Source organism: Myxine glutinosa, chromosome 10, assembly GCF_964187855.1.
Source record: "Myxine glutinosa chromosome 10, kmMyxGlut1.1, whole genome shotgun sequence".
Classification (NCBI taxonomy): domain Eukaryota; kingdom Metazoa; phylum Chordata; class Myxini; order Myxiniformes; family Myxinidae; genus Myxine; species Myxine glutinosa.
In genome coordinates this window covers 79,709,185-79,726,534 of record NC_136270.1, presented here as the reverse complement: position 1 = coordinate 79,726,534, position 17,350 = coordinate 79,709,185, and the positions used below count along the sequence as shown (strand labels likewise).

Here is a 17,350-nt window from a genome sequence, read left to right as displayed (position 1 = left end):
TTTATACTTATAGAGATTTACATGACGTTCATCCATTTATTGAGGTAATGCTAAATTTAATATTTACCTCACGTTTAAAAATAATTATTGCTTTTGCCACAAGAACTGTGTTTGTTTTATGATTTTACAAAGATCTTAATGTAGAAAATATCCATTTGATGATTCTTCATGTAAATTATGTAACAGCGTATTGTACTTCATCTAAATATGACCATCAATTGATTATAGTATTTATTCTACAATATTTCATGTTAATCTGATCACATCGATCAGAACTAAATCTACTACAACAACATGGCTTGTTTCCTGATGGTGCCGCTGAGCTTCTGATTGGACGGTGATGACGGCAACAACACGGAAGTTATTTTCGCTTTCGGGTGAGTTGGGGACTTGGGGATGCAACTCTAAAAGTAAGTGTAGCTTCTCAGCGAAGTTGTTATTGAACGATATGGCTATGATTTTAAAATGATGTAGTTGTATGTTTAAATGTTCTAACTTAGTACGTACGGTTTGACCAACGTTAAGGTCATCGATATTTTTAATTATACGAAGCTATTCCCGGAACTTGCACGGAAATAACTTTTGATGCAGGAGGACGCCATTTCGCATTTGGCACATCATGCCTGCGCAATTACTGCCAACCTATGGTTGCTTCTATCTCGTTTAAATGCTGAGCGTTAATTGCAGAGGACGTACCATTTTTGAAGTCTGTGGTGCAGCTCGGACCTGGTTTGAACCCCCGACCTCTCAGACGAATCGAACCGTTACGTCACCGGGTCATTCATGGACTTTTTAACATTGGTAACCTTGGAGTAACAGTCATATTCGAGTCTAGCTAAGTTGCTCATCCTCCCTCTTCACCATTTCAGCCGAAACATGGGAGGATCTGCAAGCCAGCTGAGAGGGGAGCAGCTGTTGGAGTACCAGGTAAACCGGTCATGCTTGGAGTTACACATCATATGATCAGCAATCGTGGAATCAATTATGAAGCATTTATATTTCCAAAATCCCCCCCCCCCCCCCCCAAATTTTTTTTATTCGTGAATGCTTGTTTCATTACAGAATATCATAATATTTGTACTGTACATCTTTCTTTCATTATTGAAGTACTTCAAGCCATGTTTATTATTATTTATTTATTTTTATAGACAAGATCGAGGCTCGTGAAAGAGCGAACATTGATCACACAAAAAGTCAAACCGACACAAACCGACACACAAAACACAAAATAAGGGGAGCGGTAGACAAGATGGGGAGAGAGGGGGAAGGACACAAACACAACATTTGAGAGCAGGGACATCGAGAGAACTGTGGGAGAGGGCTTGGGGAGAGGTGGGAGAGGTATAAAACATATGGACACTGCAAGGACTTCCAGGAAAGAAGTTGGAATTTCGAAAAAGTGTATCTGGGGTGAATTAGCGGGGGTAGAAAAGATCAAGGTTTTGGATGGGGGAAGATAAGAGTTGGTGGTGAACTGCTGTTTTAAACACCTCGAGGAAGCAGTGGGATTGAAGGGAGTGGGGGAGTTTGTTCCAGAGGCGGGAGAAAAGGGGAATGAAAGAGTGAAGGTGAGCAGAGAGCCTAGGTTTTGGCAGTTTAACCATAAGAGGGTTGCTGGCAGATCTTGTGCGACCTGTATATTTGGGGGACAGAGCACAGAGAGAGAGAGCTGGGGGAGCAAGGCCGGAGAGGAGTCTGTAGAAGACAGAAAGACCACCAACCTGCCTGCAGTGAGTGAGTGAAAGGCCCTCGGAGTTAGCTTCATCGCAGGAGATTCCAATGATTCTGAAAGCTTTGGTTTCAACAGCGTGAAGCCGAGCTAAGTGTGAGGCAGGAGCACCGGCCCAGAGGGGGGAACAGTATTCCATTGAGCTGTGGATGAAAGCCTTGTATGTGGTGAGGAGCTCAGGTGTGCCAAGGAAGGACTTCGCACTACAGAGGATGCCCAGTCGGCGACTGGCTTTGGAGGCCAGCTTGGAAATGTGCTTTTCCCAAGAAAGATCATGGCAGATCGTGAGACACAAAAGCTTGATCGACAGAACTTCTTTGAGAGGATTGTTGAGAAAGTAGATGGGAGGGTTTTCCAGTCGGTTTTTTCGGAGAGACATAGTAAGAGTGTGAGATTTGTCAGGATTGAAAGACATGTTCCACTTGTTTGCCCAGTCTGTGATTTTGTTCAGGTCTGCAGAGAGTGAGGAGGCTGCAGACTGCTGATCTGAGGGATACGAATGGAGCAGTAGAGAGTGGAGTCATCAGCAAAGAGATAGAGAGGATTTTCCAGAGAGTCAGAGAGATCATTGATGAAGACCTGAAAAAGCACAGGGCCCAGAACACTACCTTGGCGAACTCCAACCAGAACAGGAAGGGGCAATGAGAGAAATCCATTCAGGACCACACGTTGACTATGACCAGAGAGGAATTCCGCAAGCAAAGCGTGGAGATTTCCATGGATTTCCATGGATTTCCATGGATTTCCAAATCATCAATTTGGTTTCAGACCAGGTCACTCTACTCTGGACATGCTGCTTCTGCTGTCTCAACAATGGATGGAGGTCCTCAATGCCAAACAGGAAATTAGAGCTGTCTCCCTCGACATATCACGTGCCTTCGACACGGTCTGGCACCCCGCTCTGCTCACCAAACTCTCCTCCTTTGGTATCCATGGAAATCTCCACGCATGGCTGGCGGACTTCCTCTCTAGTCGTCGTCAACGTGTGGCCCTGAATGGGTTTCTCTCATCTCCTCTTCCTGTTCAGGCTGGAGTTCCCCAAGGCAGTGTTCTGGGCCCCGTGCTTTTTCTGGTCTTCATCAATGATCTCTCTGACTCTCTCGAAAATCCTCTCTATCTCTTTGCTGATGACTCCACTCTCTGCCGCTCCATTCCTCTTCCCTCAGATCGGCAGTCTGCTGCCTCCTCACTCTCTGAAGACCTGGACAAAATCACAGACTGGTCAAACAAGTGGAACATGTCTTTCAATCCTGACAAATCTCACACTCTTACTATGTCTCTCCGAAAAGATCGACTGGACAACCCTCCCATCTACTTTCTCAACAATCCTCTCCAAGAAGTTCTGTCGCTCAAGATTTTGGGTCTCACTATCTGCCATGATCTTTCTTGGGAAAACCACATTTCCAAGCTGGCCTCCAAAGCCAGTCGCCGACTGGGCATCCTCCGTCGTGCGAAGTCCTTCCTCGGCACACCTGAGCTCCTCACCACATACAAGGCTTTCATCCGCAGCTCAATGGAATACTGTTCTCCCCTATGGGCCGGTGCTCCTGCCTCACACCTAGCTCGGCTTCACGCTGTTGAAACCAAAGCTTTCAGAATTATTGGAATCTCCCGCGATGAAGCTATCTCTGAGGGCCTTTCACTCACTCACCGCAGGCAGGTAGGTGGTCTTTCTGTCTTCTACCGACTCCTCTCCGGCCTTGCACCCCCAGCTCTCTCTGTGCTCTGTCCCCCAAATATTCCTACAGGTCGCACAAGATCTGCCAGCAACCCTCTGATGGTTAAACTGCCGAAATCTCGGCTCTCCGCTCACCTTCACTCTTTCATTCCTCTTTTCTCCCGCCTCTGGAACAAACTCCCTCACTCCCTTCAATCCCACTCCTCCCTCCAGGTCTTTAAAACAGCTGTAAACCACCATCTCTTATCTTCCCCCATCCAAAACCTTGATCTTTTCTACCCCCGCTAATTCACCCCAGATCCACCTTGTTTGAAATTCCAACTTCTTTCCTGGAAGTCCTGGCAGTGTCCATATGTTTTATACCTCTCCCACTGCCCCCTTCCCACGCCCCCCCCCCCCCCCAAAGCCCTCGCCCTCTCTCAGATCTCTCGATGTCTCCATGTCTCTCGGTCCCTGCTCTCAAATGTTGTGTTTGTGTCCTTCCCCCTCTCTCCCCATCTTGTCTACCGCTCCCTATGTTGTATGTTTTATGTGTCGGTTTGTCTTTCTGTGTGATTAATGTTCGCTCTTTCACGAGCCTCGATATTGTATACAAAAAAAAAAAAAAAAAAAAAAATACCATAGGAGGAGAGTTTGGTGAGCAGAGCTGGGTGCCAGACCGTATCGAAGGCACGTGATATGTCAAGGGAGACAGCTCTGATTTCCTGTTTGGCATTGAGGACCTCCATCCATTGTTGAGACAGCAGAAGTAACATGTCCAGAGTAGAATGACCTGTTGATGCAATTTGTCATGTCTATTGTTGGGTGTTATTAATGACAACTTTTATTTTTTCCTCAGGAACTCACATTTCTTACAAAACAAGAGATATTACAGTAAGTCCACTCCTTAATCCCATATAAATCCACCAAGCACATACCGTTTGTGGACCCTAAGTTTGTCCCATGTGTTCCCCCATTTCCTGTAGGGCAGAGCGCAGGTTTCTGGAACTTTTGGGGAAGAAGGCTGCTCCTTATCATACCAATGCGGATCTCCTAACATCACGGGTTTCGACCGAGACGCTGTGTGAAATCCCAGAACTGAAGGTGAAACTCAATTGACCACATTTGCCAAACTGAGTTGAGAAGCTTTTTCACTGTGTCCTCAATCTTATGATTGATGCTAAACCTACTTGAACAGAGAATTTTAACTAACCATAACTAATTCTTAATTTTTGACTGTTACAAATTTATGATGTCCCTTTATAGATTCTACTTGTGCTGTTGCAAAGAATGCATCTTATTTCATCTGTTGCCAGAGTATAAGTAGTAGAGGTGTTCTAAAATACGCAATTTGGTGTCTGTCTGTCTGTCTATCGGTCTGACGATTTTTGACCGCAATACATTCGGTTGTTACTTACCCAAACCTCAACCAAACTTGACAGGATGACTAAGGGTCACGTGATGGATGTTGTAGGAATTAATTTGCTCCCCCTCCCCAGGGGGGTTTTCCCCGCCAATAGGGTTACATGTTGAGGTGTATATCCGTATTAAGCTGGCTTTATCGTGGCATTTTTCCAAGGACGCTTCCAAAAACAAAACTAATGATAATAGCATAATAATGTAATTACAAAACAATAATAATACTAATAATATCCCCTCTCCTCAAAGGGTGGTTCCTCCTTGGCCAAACGACATGTCAACCTATATAAATAGCTTATCGTGATGTTTTTGTGGGAGCACTCCTACCAGAAATAAAAAATACTACAAACCACAACATGTATGATTACCTTTTTTAAAAGTCATTCATGCTGTTTAACACTAAACTGAGACATTTGGAGGAATCTGGACATCAGTCCATGCTTATCACGTCGCCGAACGCACCTGATCGTAGATCTACTGTAGTCTATATACCCCACAAGGGTTAATGACACGACACTTCCTGCCGCTTTCAAGGCATTTTTCATGGCGTTTTTCCAAAGCCGCCTATCATTACAAAAGTAATAACACTTATGATAACAGCATAATATTAATGATATTACGAAACAATATCCCCACTCAAGTGGTTTTGTGACTTGTGATATTGCCCCCGTCCCCGCCCCACCCCAACACCCTTACGGAAGTAAATTTTATTATTGGGAAACTTAGAATGGTGAGGGATGGTCTGATGTTTCCAATGACCTGATCTAACATAAGTAATAGTAATAATAATTCACAATAATAATAATAAGAAAAATAACATGACCCCACCCCTGCTGCTCCCATAGTGAACAGGTGTACTCGTTAACCCAAATACCAGATATCTAGAAACTTCCAGTTGATTGGAGATGACCGGTGTTTTTATATTCTTTTTCTCTCTGGCAGACTTCTGGCACCATGATATTCCTACAGGATGGCCTAGAAGTATGTACACTCATTATAAGCTGTCTAGCCAGGGTTTGAATCCCGACACAGCTATAAACTGTCATCCTGGTGTTTCACAGGCGGGTTGATTTATCAGTGTGCGATGTCAAACGGGCATCCCATTTGCCAGTTTTAGTTTGTTGGATACATGACAGGATGGTGTCCTTCGAAGAGTAGGTGAGCTATTGCTGGCATCATAAACAAATTCAAAATTGCTGCTCGAAACTTACTGGGGGCACTGCATCAGCGGCACTGACATGCCCCTATGAGACTGATACTAACCCGCAGCCATATTCTTTTAATTAACCCGCAGTTAGCATCCATCCATGCCCTTACTTACCTCTTCTAAACAATTGTTCATCCGGGAAGTTACAAGATGGGTATCGGGTAAGGTCTGCAAGTAGACCTGAGTGTCATCAGCATAACAATGGAAACTGATACCATGCTTTCTGAATATATGACCAAGCGGGAGCGAGTAAATTAAAAATAAAATGAGCCCCAAAACTGACCCTTATAGAACATCAAATGTAACAGGATAGATGTTGGATATAGATTTACCCAGGGTGACAAATTCATATCTGAGGGAAAGGTGGGAGGAAAACCACTAAGGCTGCACCAGAAAGACCTACAAGGTCCTTAAGACCAGCAGCACAGCCCCGTGATCAGAAATACCAAGTTCCAACACAGAAAGAGTAGAAACAGGAACATCACCAGTAATAACAATGTCTAATGTATGGTCTTGATTGAGTGCGAGTTCCGACATGTACAAGTGAAAAACGGTCAATGAGATTGAGGAAATCAACAGCTAGCATGCATTTAGGATAGTCAACTCGTAAGCGGTCAGAAAACTCAGTTACAAATGACGGTTTAGATCTCGGGGGACGATAACCAAGGAATACAACAAATGGTTGAGGAGTTAAACATTAAAAGGCAAGCATTCAAATGAGAGGGAATCAGGAACATGCAATATATTCAGTTTAAAATAATCACAATAAAATACTGCGAAACCTCCACCTGATCTGATTCCACAAGCCTTTTTCAAGGTACTTGTATCTGGGTGGGATTATGTCATTCTCTTAGTTCATATTACAGATATATCCCATGTATTCCTTGACTTCACCTGAGTATATAAATACCAGCAGAGCCTACCTGTCACTTCACTGATGGACCAATTAGTCGGCCTGTTTGCCAAAAAATATTTGTAACCGTGTTTTATTTGTGTATACCCTTTTATATATATAAAGTTTAATTTTTTTATTGGAGTTTGCAACTTAAAAGATATGGCCGTGCATAGAACACATGGGACTGAGCCAGACGGACAAGTGTAAATTCTGCAAGACAGAAACAGAAAGTACGAGTCACCTGCTCTCGGGATGCAAAAAACTATCTTTAAAAAAAAATAAAAAACAACTTTACACACAACGGCACAACAAAGTACGCAAAGTGATTCATTGGCAAATCTGCAAAAATGTAAACATCCCAGTCCCAGAAAACTCGGGGAAACACAAACCATGGCAATCATTGAAAATGAGGACATCATGCTCACGTATGACCTGATTCCATCGAGCGTGAACAAAGAAAACAAAGCATTGCGTCTGGACATTGTACTCGGGCACAAAAAGGAAAAGACAGCATTGCTGATTGACGTATCATTATCCAGCGATTTTGGCCTAAACAATGCAGAAATCAAGAAAATGACTAAATACCAGGACCTCAAAAATGAGGTCAAGAGATCTTGGAAGCTGAAGAGCATCAAAATTGTACCAGTGGTAATTGGACTCGAAGGCCTCGTGGACTCGAAGGCCCGAGGGGGAAAAGGGTTTAACCCCCCCTCTGTACGTCGACGGGCTCGAGATCCGCAACAAATTGGTGTCCGCGAGTGGGATTTTTTTTTAGACCTGGAGTGCGCTTCACGCACTTGAAATTACGAGCGAACGAAATTTAGTTTTTAAAATCAAATTAAATTCGTACAATGGCTGGCCAAGGCGACCAAATGCCGGTGGGAATAATAGATGAGGAGGAATTAATGGCCCAGGACCAGCAGTAAGAGTTGGTCGTGGAGGAAGCAGATGAGGGTGCGGCAGTAGGGGAAGAGAATGGCGGTGCCTCGCACGTGGCGGCGGAAGCCGAGCCCCCGGTGCCAGTGGACTGGGGCTTATTCATGACCCAAATCAGGGCATATATGATCAAGCCGGACGATAACATGAATAGAATGAATGGGAAAATGGATACCCAGGGGGACAAATCCACCCGGGAAATGAAAGACATGAAGGATGGGTTGGAAAGCAAAATGGATACCCAGAGGGACGAAGCAAGGTGTAACATGGAAAATATGGGGGAGGAGATTGGGCGTAGGCTGAGCGAGGAGGTCGCGGTGGTGCAGTGCGGGGAACGCGTGGAGAGCGGGATAAAGCGGAGCACAGCCAAATTGACCGGGGCTATGGGAGTAGCGACGCGGGGTGTAGAGGAGCCGACGATCGTGAAATTGGACAAAGGAAATCTTAGGGGCGCCGACGATCGTCGTGTTAGAAAAAGAAACAATTGGGGCTGAAGAGACGGGAGAGACAGAGAATAAATCACGGGAGGTGGAAATGGAACATGTACAAAGTTCGTGTTCGCACCGTGATGCCGTGCTTGCTAACCCCATAAAAAGTTTGCAGGTGCTGGCGGAGAAGCAGGGGAAGGAGAGCCCCGAGGTGAGTGGCGCTAATGGTGGGAATGTGTTTGGCGCGAACGGGTGCTCGGCGTGCTTGGGAGAGAGGCGAGACCCGGGCGTTCGTGAAGGGCCCATTGTGCGGTGTACGAGTGATCGTGGTACGGAGTGTGAGGAGCGAGAGTGTGCACCGCAGTGTGCGATGGCCAAGTGTGTAGAAGAAAAATGTGCATCGGAGTGTGCGATGGCCGAGTGTGTGGAGAGGGAGTGTGCACCGGAGTGTGCGATGGCCGAGTGTGTGGAGAGGGAGTTTGCAACGGAGTGTGCGATGGCCGAGGGTGTAGAAGCAAAGTGTGCACCGGAGTCTGCGATGGCCGAGTGTGTAGAAGATAAATGTGCACGGGAGTGTGCGATGGCCGAGTGTGTGGAGGGAGTGTGCACCGAAGTGTGCGATGGCCGAGTGTGTGGAGAGGGAGTGTGCGATGGCCGAGTGTGTGGAGAGGGAGTGTGCACCGGAGTGTGCAATGGCCGAGGGTGTAGAAGCAAAGTGTGCACCAGAGTGTGCGATGGCCAAGTGTGTGAAAGGCGCGTGTGCGCCTGGGTGTGCGAGTGTGGAGTGGGTCACGCGTGATGAGGACGCGGCCCAGGCATCGACACCGACCGGGGTAGAGCTTAACGGGACGAGTAGCGTACGCGAGCCCCCGGTGAGTTGTGTTCTGCGGGAACCGGAGGGAATCCGTGCTGCGTCGGTCTCACAAGGACCGGCGTGCCGCACGGTATGGTTGGCGCTGTATGGCGGCAAGGGCGATCGGCCGGGTTCGAGGGGAGGTATGGATTTTCGGGGCCGCGCACCTTGTCGGGTGAGGTGCTCGGATGGTGGCCGGTTGGGTCATCATGCGTGGACCGCGAGGCCCCGTGCAGGGATGGAGCCCGGCACCTGGGCCCATCAATTCCTCCCCCCTTGGATCGAAAATGCCCGACGGACACCACATACAGGCGACCAACCACCCGCATGGATCGCTCGGCCCTTTGAGGCTGAGCTGTGACAAAGAACCTCCATAGATGGGAGCTCATAGTGCAGAGGACTGGGAGTAGTGTACCCCACGTGGGGGAATGGTAGTGTTATCATTCCTCCCACGGGGGGGCCCATGAGCATTAGTTTAGGGGGATGGCAATGTTAGGCCCATGGAGGGGCCAGCAATGGTTGCCTCCATGGGGCACCGAAGCCAGCCGAGGGAGGGCTAGGATTATGTTAGCGATTTAGAAGACAGTAGAGACTGAGATTTAAGTAGCGACACCTGAACTGTAGAGGGGACATAGAGAGTTTAGGTGGCTGTTAAAGAAAAGGGTGTGCATAGTGTAAAGGGACGACAGGGAAGCACGAGTTTTAGGGGAAATTAGGTCGATAGATGATGCCGTGTGTGTGAGAATAAACGGAGTTGTGTGTGAGAACAAATGGAATTGTGTTTGAGGTGTGTGGAGAAAAATGGTGTGGAATGATTGGTGTGGAGTGCATGGTGCGAAGGACTGAATGGGGGGAAGTGGAACCCATTCGTGAAAGCCCGGGGGGGTGGGGGGGGGGGGGGTAGTGTAAAGCCAGGTAGAGGGCATAGGTAAATTGAATGGATATTGACACCTGTGGTGTGGGTAGTAGAAAAGTAGTGTTTTGTAGGGTGCAGTAGACTGTGGAATGGCTGGGCGTGTGGCTTAATTAGTGAGTGTGGTTATTGGGGCACTCCGTCACTGGTAGCTTGTCGGCCAGGTGAGGCCGCAGGTCGGCTCTGGGAGCCGGGTAGGATAGTCTGTGTGTGGGGCCCGAGGATCCCAGGGGAGGACCCGGGTTGCCCGATGCCGAGGTGGGCATAGAGGGGGTATTTGCCAGAGAGGGCCTTCCCTGGTTAGTGTAGTCAGGAGCAGGCAAGCTCGGGAGGCGGCTTCAGTGGCGGAGGTGCGCAGGTAGGTAGACTAGAGCCACACGACCCAGCCCCGAAATTGTGAGGGCACAGTGAGAAAAATTGGCGGGGTGAGACCCAAATTTGGAGGGCACCACAGTGTGGGCAATGGGAATTCGGGTTCTTAGAACCACATAGTTTAAAGAGGCCGATTGGCAGGGTACGACCCCGGGTAGTTTAAAAGTGTAATGTTACTAGTGTAGTTAGGATGAGATATCCTTTCGCACCATCCACAGCCAGTCACCGAGGAGGACGAGCTTCACACCAAGGCTCTGTAAGCCGTTTGGGAGTAAGACGCATCATGACGTGAGTGAGACATTGTTGCGTTCCATCCCTTCCTTCCTGGGAGGGATTTGGAGATGAATTTGGAGCTAGAGGGGGATATGGGAGACAGGACGTAGAGACGGATTGTAAATACAAGGGGGGCTAGGGTAGTGTAGCCAATGGTGGGGGGTACGGACGGCTAGGGATGAGCTTGCTCTGCTCGCTCTACCGCATCCCTCGCACCGCACCAGGCATGGTGGTGCCTGGTCACCTTGTTTTTCGTGGCCACTGTGTGCTTTCCGCTTGCTTGTTGTGCCTTGTCTTCCCTCCCCGCCCCAGGACCATTTGGAGGCCGAACTGTGCAGCACTGTCACACCTGTGCAGCCGACCTGTGCAGCACTTTGCTGCCAAACCCACCTTGCTGCACCTTTGCTGCACTTATGGACCACAATCCTTGTGGCTCGCACCTCTGCTGTGCAGCATCTTGCTGCAAACTCATCTTGCACCTTCGGACCACTTGTTGAGTGGCACTGACGCCACGCAGTTGGACCACGTGAGAGTGGCCTTGCTGGCCAATAAAAAGAAATTGTGTGCTATTGTGTGCTAGTTATGAAGATGGAAGACTTAGATGGCCCTGATGCTTAATATGGCCTGTATGCCGGTCAAGGCCAGCCGGTTTTGCTAGCCGCACACGGAAGATGCAAGATGCAAGCAGCAAGTGCCATATCAAGTGTTGATTTTCTCTCCTCCAATTATTTTCCAAAGTGCCAGGTCCTGGGTCGTAGAATTGTAAATAAAGTTTAAGTTCTGTGATTGTAAATATAAGAATGTGCCCACCGGCTATGTGTTTAGTTTACAAAATTCCGGAAATACTCGGATAGTTGTGGGTGTGAGTCTTATAGAATAGCTGCTCAACGCATTAGGGGGGACATATCTAGTGTTAAAAATGTCGCACACATGGGTCAGAATAAATGTTAGGGGGATTACACCTATGTGCCACATTAAAAGTAAACGTAAAATTGCATGCCAGACTCTACCGGTCGTTCCGATGTTGGGGTCGACTCGGGACGAGTCTGGTGAGAGAGGGGGGTAGTGTTGCAGTTTTGAGAATAAAGATAACCCCCCCTCTTAGTTAGTTGCACCACAACATGTAGCCTCGCTTCGTTCAGTTATTTCTTATTAAATGTTAAGCATAGTCTCCTTTCCTGTGTTAGTATGCGTTGGAGCAGGCCAGTAAGTGGAGGCTTCGTTGCTCGTTGGGCTGGAATACCATGTGCTCTTTGGGCTGGAATACCATGTGTACAAATCCCTTCACTGGTTCCCTTTGTCCCATCCATTATTCCCTTCCCTTCTCCGTCTTCAATCAGACATTTTGCTACCCTGTTGTCCTTCACTTTTGGAGTCGTATATTTATTAGTCCTCAACCGGTTTCACCAGATGGGACTATAGGTTTGCTCTCAGTCCATCCGTCCTACCTTTAGTTTTCCAGACTTTTTTTTCCCATACCCTTTAGCATATTCAACTGAAACTTAGTACATGGCTTTATGATAAGTTACAGAACAAGTTCGAGTTTCAGGGTGTTTATTCAATTTTTCAGAGTTATGCCCTTTTTGGACGTTGAAAATGTCACATCGGTAGGACACATGTATTGCAAAGCAATTCTTACTTTTGTTTTGTATGCCAAATGGCAGAATTTTTCTCTTACCCTTTAATTTTGTCTGCCGCCACTCCGACAATGTCGGAGACGGGGGACGTTAAGATGAGCTCCGTCTGACTGACCAATCGTCCGTCCATGTACTTTTATGAGTAATGCAATATTTCAAAAACCGTTGAAAACTAAGTTAGCTCGCTTTCATATTGCAGATATCTATTCATGACATTATCTCGAAATAATGCGATCATGGCTGTGAATGGCTGCATTATGTTGAGGAGGCAACCATCTCAGTAACTTGGCTTGAGTACGTGACATTTCAAAAACAGTTCACGATTTGGCTTTCATCGTGCACAGATCTGTTCCTCATACTATCCAAAAGGTGGGGGACCGAGAGTACCAGCTCCATGCTCTCAAAGGAATGCCTTCATTTCCCTTTTTTTCTTTTTTTAACTATACCAGGCAAACCCATTTCGTTCGAGGGTCTGTCTCGTGTTCTCCTCGGATGAGAGCCAAGGCCTGTCATTTGAGGACTTTCTCGACATGCTTTCTGCCTTGAGTGACTCTGCAAGTGTTGAAGTGAAAGCTCATTATGCCTTCAGAGTGTTTGGTGAGTGTGTCATTGTGTCGTTACTTTTTTTTCCTTTTTTTTTTAATACACAACTTACATTATTTCTCATTTGCGTTACCAAGTAACACAACTTTTACCAACTCATAATCTTTCTACTTTGCTGCCAGATAGCTCTGGAGTAAACATAATTCCGTTTGAACTGTCTCATCTGGGTTTGATTACTGGCCTGACTATAAACTGTCATGCAGGGTATTGTATCAATGAGTATATCGTCTGGCCATTGGAGGGATATTAAGCTGGGTGACCAATCCACTATCATTCAGTGGGTGTGTTGAAAAATAGCCTTTTGGAAAGAGTAAGCCATTGTACAACTTTCAAATTCTTACCCAATCACAGGGAAAGCCATGGCAAACCACCGAGTGTGTCTTCAGCATAGAGATTGCGTCGGTCGCACCGACACGGGAAATAGAATAACCATGAATGGAACAGGACTCTTTCCACCACAGATTTTGATGGAGATGGAACGTTGGGGAAAAATGATTTGAAATGCCTTGTGAACTGCCTCACTGGGGAAGAAAATAACCTCAATGATGATGACATGGAGCTGCTCATTAAAAACGTGCGTGTTCTTTGAAAGCCTTTACTGTGATGGAGAGATCTATCAGAATTGTTACAAACCCTGAAGAGGAAGTGTGCAAGCCAGTATTTTAAACTAAGAGTACATATGTTTATCTTTTTATCCATCAATCATTGCAAACTAGTTCTTCACTGCACTCCAATGGGATAAACATTCTCAGTGATGCGTATGTGTGTGCGGGTCCCAGATACTGGCAGAATCCGATATTGACCAAGATGGAACTGTGAACCTTTCAGAATTCCAGCATGTAATTACAAAATCTCCAGACTTTGCCAGGTAAGATGTCAATTTGCGACTTTAACCTATCCACATCCAATGAAGTAATACACATTAGTGCAGGTCTCCTTTTTTAATTTCTCATCAATCTTGCATTGGTTGTGGGTATCAATGAGCTTAAAATCTATGCCCCCCCACCACACCCCCACAGGAGGGTAAAGCAATGTTTAGCATCCTTCCTACCCCCACCCCACAGAAGGGTAAAGCGATGTTTAACATCCCTCCCGAACCCCACAGGAGGGTAAGGTCATCTTTAGCATCCAACCATGCACACACATACATATATGCATTTACGAACGCGGATATTTAGAGACCTGGGAGGACTCGGTTCCACCTAATGAAATCCACATATTGAGATAACTAACCAACCTACCACACACACACACACACACACACACACACACACACACACACACACACACACACACACACACACACACACACACACACACACACACACACACACACATAGTTTGAGGCCTGGTGGGTCTCCCTCCCACCTGATGGGCCAGCGGCAACTTGAATGCACAGTGCGCGCACGGACACATACGCGTATGTATGCATATATATGTCTAATTGGCCTGTGATTGTCACCTACCCAACTCATCAAGCAAGTTTTGTCATAATCCGTCCACAACTTTTTGACATATTATGCTATTTATAGTGAGTGCTTGGCTCCATCTCACAATGGTGAAGTCACTTTAAAATTCTAGTCTCTGGATCTTCACCAAAATCGAATTCATTCGTCTGTCACACACCCAACCTGTTCACCAAGTTTCGTCCATAACCGAGATATCTTGTTCACAGACGGACAAAGGGTGAACACATAACCTCCGTCCACCTTCGATGGCGATGGTGGCTATTGGGCTGTTGCAGTCATTAATGTTTACTCAATTTGATCTCAGCACTTTATTATTACCATGGTCACTGTGTTGTAGCTAAATAATTGCATTTTAACATCCATGTTATTTTTGTAAACCATTTGAACGAATCCTGTAGCTGATTAAATATATTTAAAAATAGGGCTCAAAGTGATGTTTACCGCTTCACTCGGATAACTGAATCAATGTGCAATTTATATCAAGGCAGAGTTACAATTCAGTGAGAATTGTGTTTTGCAGTTCCTTCAAGATCACCCTGTGACATCTTGAAGCTTCCTCCTTGGGCTCATATCCACAGACACTTTGGATTAATTGGATCCTTCATGGATTTGGTTTTGCTCCTATGTAAAGCAAACTATTTCTTAACAAGCCCTTAATAACAAACTTGCATATGTTCATGTCTATCTGCATCGGTAGACAGGTTGAAAGATGGATGAAGTCAACAGGATGTTAAGCGAGGTTTGCTAACTGTCATGGGAAGCGATGACAAACTGACGTTTTGGGTGTTAACCCTTCATCGGAGCAAAATAATTCCGAAGGGTTAACCTTTCGGGTGTCAACTTCTCTTTTGCTTGAACAAATGACTAAATTCTGAAACCTTCTCCAAAAATGACTCAAAACTATATATTAATAGTGTGGTAAGGAATGCCAATGCTCCTTTTCTCCAACGAAGGGTTGATACTTGATACCTGAAACGTCTGTTTCTCACTTCCCATAGTAGTTATCATACCTCAATCAAAGTCCTGTTTATTCCATCAATTGCATCAGGAAGGCGGGAGACTTCCTACGTAGGGATGGCACAGACACTCCATAAGGGTAACGCAACACAAATAATCAAAAAAAAAAAACCAATCTACAAACTTATTAACCTGTAAAGTACCTACCAGCCACCTGTGGATGATTTTACATCCAACAACACTCATGATGGTTGTGCCTGCAAATTACACAATACATCTCTTTCAATTTGGATTCACAATCACCAAAAACACGTGTGTGCATTTGTTATATTTCACCGTGGTCAAATTTGTACATGGAAACGAACATGCACCACCATTGCAAATGGACAGGCAACTACCATTATTCAAAGATGTGGGGATGGTTCCACATGATAATCTCTTGTGTCCATCCCTACTTTGTTTACATACTTTTTGGCATAACATCCCCACATCACTTTACAGTAAAAAAAAAAAAAAAATTCCATGTATAGTAATGGTTTGGTGAGGAATCAGATTTGTAGCTGAAAACTATATGTTGTTGAATCAAATTTCGATGCTTGTATTATATATGCTGCGTTTGATCACAGAAATATGAAAAATCATTTACATTTTATTGAAAATGACATTCCAAAAATTCTGCTCCAGTTATATCCACACTTTCTGAAATGTCGTTAAATCTCAGGTTTCACTTTGTCGATTTTTAATATCAATTAACTGGGAAAAGCAATGTTGCAGTACTACTATTATTTCAAATGCTAAGATTAGGTTATGATCATTGATATTTAGTTAATGTTCTGTCGATTTTGTTGGACCACCATATTGCGATACCGTTGTATTTCTGAGCCACTGTGATATTGTTACTCGTCGAGGGTGTTGCACTACTCCAGATGTCCAATTGACTGTTGTCGGGAAAGGATGTCCCAAATGTCCCACCTCCTGTGATACCGATTAGACAGTGGCCTCAATCAGTCCTTGATGCAGGTCATTGCGGCTGAAACACCGGACTTCTCGAGCCTTTGTCTTTTGTGATGAAACCTCAATTTTTACTCCTCCTTTTGTCGACTTCGATGTCATGCAACTTGGTTATATCTTGAACAATTAAAAAAAAAAAAATTAATGCCACAGAATTCTCAGGTAAAAACAACAACAACCTTTGCTCTGAGAACAGGGTCTATTGGGAGTAGCTGCTGATCATAAAGGGGTTGGGATCGTTCCAAAAACAGAGTGCCATATCCTAGTTAGTTCATTCCATTGAGTGCCTTCAAGTGTATGAAATGTACTTGTACTTCATTAATATAAAAGTTGAACCAATCATATAATTGTTTGAGTTTTTGCCATGCTTTCAAATTCAATGAACACGGAATATCAAACTCCCACTTCAGTTTCCATTTTAGAATTACAAATCTATAAATGTTTACTGAAACTTAATTAAAATCAAAAAGATAAATGTCAGTATCTCGGACTTGTTTCCCATGCAGAAGCCAAAATGCTGATGGCAAAATGAATACTTATTCTGTATACGTGTGGATTGTTCTTTCCAAAAATGCTGTAAGTACGACTAGTATTGCTTACACATTAACCCACTCCTTCCATCCAACAACCCCTATTCCTTTTCCTCACAGACACCTCTGAATGGTTCTTTTTGAAATATCTTGCTCTTCATGGTTGAGTTGGTACTTAAGGGATCATTCCGTGTAGGATAATTTGGCTGAGGTCGATACCATTTATTCCTGCTCCATGAAGCACCTTGCAACCCATGACTACAGAAGGCAGACTTTTTATGAGGGTGATAAAGTGAGAAAATGAAGTTTGTTTTAAAAAAAGATGATACAAATGGAGACGTGTGGAAGGATTATGGAGAAAGCAAATACGTTTGGGATGAGATTGAAGCATGGAGATCAGGGTTGGGATTAATGAAAAATTCCACCATTATGTATATCATAAACATAAGAATGCAGTGTAC

The 17,350-nt window shown here is 45.2% G+C and overlaps 1 protein-coding gene across 2 annotated transcripts; it reads left to right on the top strand.

Moving 5' to 3' along the window:
* Nucleotides 1-273: 273 nt before the first annotated feature.
* Nucleotides 274-16,706, top strand: CIB1 (calcium and integrin binding 1). 2 transcript variants are annotated; one of them, XM_068126709.2, is made up of 8 exons: nucleotides 274-377; nucleotides 870-927; nucleotides 4,246-4,280; nucleotides 4,373-4,490; nucleotides 12,769-12,916; nucleotides 13,384-13,496; nucleotides 13,702-13,790; nucleotides 14,912-16,706. In XM_068126709.2, exons 2-8 carry the CDS (start codon nucleotides 877-879, stop codon nucleotides 14,931-14,933), a joined length of 576 nt encoding a protein of 191 aa, XP_067982810.1. In that variant the 5' UTR covers nucleotides 274-377; nucleotides 870-876; the 3' UTR covers nucleotides 14,934-16,706. The 2 variants fall into 2 exon arrangements, with proteins under 2 accessions (XP_067982810.1, XP_067982809.1); XM_068126708.2 differs by having other exon boundaries at nucleotides 352-410.
* Nucleotides 16,707-17,350: the final 644 nt, after the last annotated feature.

What these genes read in the sequence shown, in the direction of transcription:
- CIB1 (XM_068126709.2), top strand. Translation starts at nt 877, where the DNA reads ATGGGAGGATCTGCAAGCCAGCTGAGAGGGGAGCAGCTGTTGGAGTAC. An exon ending in AGCAGCTGTTGGAGTACCAG is followed by an intron (nt 928 to 4,245) that starts GTAAACCGGTCA and finishes TTTTTTCCTCAG; the next exon opens with GAACTCACATTTCTTACAAA. An exon ending in GTGAAATCCCAGAACTGAAG is followed by an intron (nt 4,491 to 12,768) that starts GTGAAACTCAAT and finishes TAACTATACCAG; the next exon opens with GCAAACCCATTTCGTTCGAG.